Source organism: Belonocnema kinseyi, chromosome 4, assembly GCF_010883055.1.
Source record: "Belonocnema kinseyi isolate 2016_QV_RU_SX_M_011 chromosome 4, B_treatae_v1, whole genome shotgun sequence".
NCBI lineage: Eukaryota > Metazoa > Arthropoda > Insecta > Hymenoptera > Cynipidae > Belonocnema > Belonocnema kinseyi.
The window spans coordinates 61,904,500-61,909,172 of NC_046660.1; the positions used below are offsets into that span (position 1 = coordinate 61,904,500).

General features: G+C 33.1%; 1 protein-coding gene across 1 annotated transcript in view; it reads right to left on the reverse strand.

Moving 5' to 3' along the window:
* Positions 1-4,319, reverse strand: part of LOC117171358 (E3 ubiquitin-protein ligase TRIM71-like) — a 7,940-nt gene extending 3,621 nt beyond the window's left edge. The window contains exons 1-3 of the mRNA XM_033358606.1: positions 4,055-4,319; positions 3,199-3,297; positions 619-1,065 (exon numbers count right to left, since the gene is read on the reverse strand). Of these exons, the coding sequence (XP_033214497.1) occupies positions 619-1,065; positions 3,199-3,297; positions 4,055-4,060 (552 nt within the window). The 5' untranslated portion in view covers positions 4,061-4,319. The remainder of the gene's footprint in view (positions 1-618; positions 1,066-3,198; positions 3,298-4,054) is intronic.
* Positions 4,320-4,673: the final 354 nt, after the last annotated feature.

The window sequence follows — 4,673 nt, forward strand, 5'->3', positions numbered from 1 at the left end:
CAGTCCAAGGCCATTTGAAGACAACCCCCGACACTTGACTGAAAGCGAGGGTTTGGTGTGCCCTTAAATCTTTAAAATCCTTTGAAATCTTTGCAAATTTTTGAAGTATATTAAAATTAATTGGAATCTTTCAAAACGTGCTAACATCTTTTTTAAACAAAATATTTTTAGAAATACATAGAAATATTTGACATTTTTTAAAATCTATTAAAATATTATAAAATACCGTTAAAATATAAAATTCGATGACGTTCCTTGAAATGTTTGAAACTCTATGAAATTCTTGGACGCCCTAGAAAATTAATTAAAAAACCTTTTCGAGGATTTAAAATCCTTTGAAATTACTGAAATTCTCGGAAATCTTATAAAATGTCTTGAAATCCGCGGAAATTTCTGAAAATATTGGAAAATCTAAGAAATATTCTGAAATCCCTGGGAATCTATTTAAGTCGTTCCGAGAACTGATGGCTTCCCCATTTTAATGATGAGGAGCCGCACTCCTCCGATTTAGGGTCAAGGTCACTACAAGCCATGCCCGAAACCGGTCTTATATTGGGAGTCAAGTGTACTTGAAGAACCTGTTAATATTTTCACATTATCAAATCTTGAAGAACTTACCTTTACACATCGAAGATTGCTGTTAACCGTATCCAATACAGTATAAGTCTCAGCCGTGATATTTTTTGCCGTGAGAGCAGCCCTTTCAATTTCATCATGAAGAAACCCTACATCATGGCCAAAGTGAATTTTAATTTCACATTCTCCACAATACGGTACATGGCAAGATTTGCAATAGAGACTTCCAGCCAAGTTGGGATGATCCTGGCAGATCGTAATTGCAGGAACTGTCTTCAATATTTTCATCGCCAAGGACATGTAGTTGTAGATATCGGGCTCAGATTTCGCCTTGGATTCTGCGCAAAGATCGCAAGTCTTTTTGGACCCATTGCAGACACATGCAAACCCTTCAGATTCACATAAACCGGAATCTACGGATGAAGAACTGCTTATCGAGATTTTTCGCAAATGTTTAACAAGTGCGCAATCATCGTCCAAATTCGTCATCTGGAAAAGAAAGTTCTCCGTTAAATAAGTTTTTTTTTTTTGAATAAATTATAATTATAAATTTATATTTAAAATTAAATAAAATTGTATGTGAATAAGAACGCCCTTCAAATCCAAAAGCCGCTGGGATTCGAACCCAGGACGTTTGGATTGCCGGACGGCTCTATGAGCTGAGCTATGGATGGGTCGGATCAACCTTGTTTCATGGAAAAGAAGATAATTTTTCACGAAAATAGGAGTATACCTTTATTTTAATAAAATAAAGGTATTACCATGTCGAATTCAATATTAAACACTTTAAAGTCAAGATTTTCTTTCAAACAGGCGAGCTTTCTACCAAAAGAGACAAATCTTAAACCAAATATACGAATTCTCTACCATATAGTTGAATTTTCTATGAAATTAATCGAATTTCTTAAGTAGAACCTCGATTATCCGTGGCCCCGCGTTATCCGAGACAACAGGGCTGATCCAAGCACTCCGCATTAACCGAGGTGTATTCTCGGATAATGCGGAGAATCATTGACAAAACAGATGAAGCTGATTCGCCTAATTCTGAATGCCCGCAGTAGTTAGTAATTATTAATAAATTAATAAAGATAAATTCACATTCGTAAGTTGTTTACTTTTATTTGCTAAATGTTTATATTTATTTTTCTATTTAAAATATATCAAAATAGATAACTTCCGAATTTTGTAATTCTTCCGTATTATCCGAGTTTTCGCTTAACCGAGGCCTCTCCTCCCTACATTACCTCAGATAATCGAGGTTCTACTGTAATCCAAAAAGGCGAATTCTCAACATAATTGTTAATTAAAAAAAAAAAGGGCGAAGCATTATCTAGAAAGTAAAGTAGAATTGTCAACAGAAAAAGACGAATTTTCAACAAAATAATTGAATCCACAGCCAAAACAAACCATGTTTAAAAAAAAAACAATTTTTGACATAAGAAATTAACTTCTAACTAGTTGAATTCAACCAAAAATATAATTTATAAAAAGTAGTTACATATTCAACAAAACAGTTGAATTTTTAACTAAATAACTTAATTTTTAACCTAAAGGAAAAAAGTTTAACAAAGAAAGATGTATTTTACGAAATAGATCACTTTTCCCAAAAAATACTATTAACCAAAATTTAATTCTTAACCAAAACCAATTAATTTTTATCCAATGTAATTTTAAACAATAAATATCAAATTTCTACCAAAAGAAATTTGGTTTCCACCTACAAAGATGGATGTTCAATCGTGAAAAATTAATATTTAACGAAATAGATCAATTTCCCACCAAAAAAGATGAGTGGAATTTTTTACCCGGTAAAGATTTTTGGCTAATACAGGAAAAACATTCAATCATATTGCTGAATTTTCAGTTAAAAAAAATAATAATTTTAAAACAAAACTAAAAAATGAATGTCCAACTAATTGAATTGAAAAAAGAGAGATAAATTTAACTAAATATGTGAGTATTCAACAAAATGACTAAATTTTTAACCTACAAAAACGATTTTTCAATTTAAAAAAATGAATTTTTTAACGAAACAAATCAATTTTCCATCAAAAAAGACTATACAAAATTTGAATCTTCAACCAAAACCAAGTAATTTTGAAACAGTGTTATTTTGAACGAAGAAATGTCAAATTTTTACCAAAAGAGATGAATTTAAAAAAATACGAATTTTCAATAAAAGAAAATGAATTTTCAACCAAATAGTTGAATTTTTAACCAAGAAGATTAATTTTATTACCAGGAAACGTAACGTTGCTTCTACGTTACTTTACTTCTTTCTTCCTCCACATACCCCGTTAATAAACGTAGTTTGTGCCCCCCCCCTCCTCCTCCTGAAATGTAAAACGCAAACAGAAACCTACCCTACCGACACATTTGACTAAACAAATTTTAGAAATACTTCTACATTCCGAAAAAAATATGGATTTAAAAAAAATACATTAAATCAAATATTATGTAAAAAAAAAGAAAGAAAGAAACGCTGTTTTAACTCCGCTGGGAATCGAGCCCGGAACCTTTCGATTGTCAGACTACTCTCTACAAGCTACAAAATAAGAATCTTGAAAAAAGATTGCATCATTTAGGAATGGTAAAAAACTAATATAAATATTATTGACTTACCTCCATTAGTCGAGAGAGGCTGAAATTTTGATTAAGTTTAGCTGAAGCCTGATCAGAAGAGATCGTAAGCGGTTTAAAATCCAGGAGACTGTTTTTAACCTGAAACATCAAATAATTACAAATATATTGTTATTATACCATTAAGCCAAGTCACTTTCGGTGCGAGCGTGACTCACTCGGTTCCAGCGGTATAAGGACACTCTATGGTTATGGAATTTTCCGGAAACACCTTTTCCAGCTCGGTCAGAGCTAACGTTACGGAAAATTCCGCATTCGAAATGGAAAATTCCGTAACCATAGACAGTGCTTTTAAATAAAAAGATTAGCTCCGCAACACTGATGTGACTCAGGTAGCTGGTTAACTGCTCTAGCAATCATCCCAGGTGAAGAGCTTCACAAAATGTGTTTACTTTTGTTTTAAACTTTAAAGAGATACTCAAATCCATTTTTGAAATGTTTTTATTTGGGAGCGTCTTTTTTAAAATTTAATTCACAAATTTAAAGCATTTTTATTTGAAAATATTCCAACTAAACTCATTTGGCAACTTCTAACCTTTCAGGAAATTCTGCTCAAAACAAAGAAAAACACTAAACTGTTGATAAATTTAAATAAAATTCTCAAGGTTAAGAATTAGAATCAACAATGTATGGAGCTATCGTACTGAGGATTCTATTTTCAAATATTAAATAAATTTAATATCTCAATTAATCCTAACGGCCACAAATTTCAATAAAACTTGCAAAAGTAGGAATTTAAAAATAAGAAATTACATTTTCAAACCTTAAATAAATTTACTGATGCGCAAAGAAATTATTACCAGTAATCACAATTTACTAAATAAATGATTATACTCACATTCATGATGATCAGATGCAGAAAGTATTTTTAGAAAGCACCGGCCGGCTACTCACGTGGGTCAGTCATCCAAATTTCGAAAAATCTAACATTAACAAAAATTAATTTCTGCACCTTTTTTTGAAGAAAGCGAAATTTTACAACTAATTTGTGTGACTTAAAAGGACCGGAAGTGTGAGAAACACATGGAAACACGTCGAAACACGCCTCGAGGCAACTAAGCGTCAACTGCTGGTACTGATGGTAACTAACCTGGGACTGCAGGCTCGTCTCGTCTTCGCAAATCGTCTTGTCTAATGATTGGCTGTCACCCCTAAGGCCCTTAGCCCCCAACCCCACCCCTTCACTCCCACCAGTTTCCCTTACACTTTCTTATTTCGCGCTAATTTCCACAGGGTGGTCGAAAAGATTCTATTTTTGTTCATCGACCCCAAGAACGGGCCCAGAAAGGGGCGATAGCCCCCCTCCCCGAGATTTAAGAAATCTAAATTAACATTTTTAAATGTTAAAGTTGTTTTCTTTGGAAAACACGTTCGTTCCCAAATACTGCTCTGACCCAGTTCGCTGATCAATCTCTTTAGCCATCACCCCAGGCGAAGAGCTTCACAAAGTCATCATG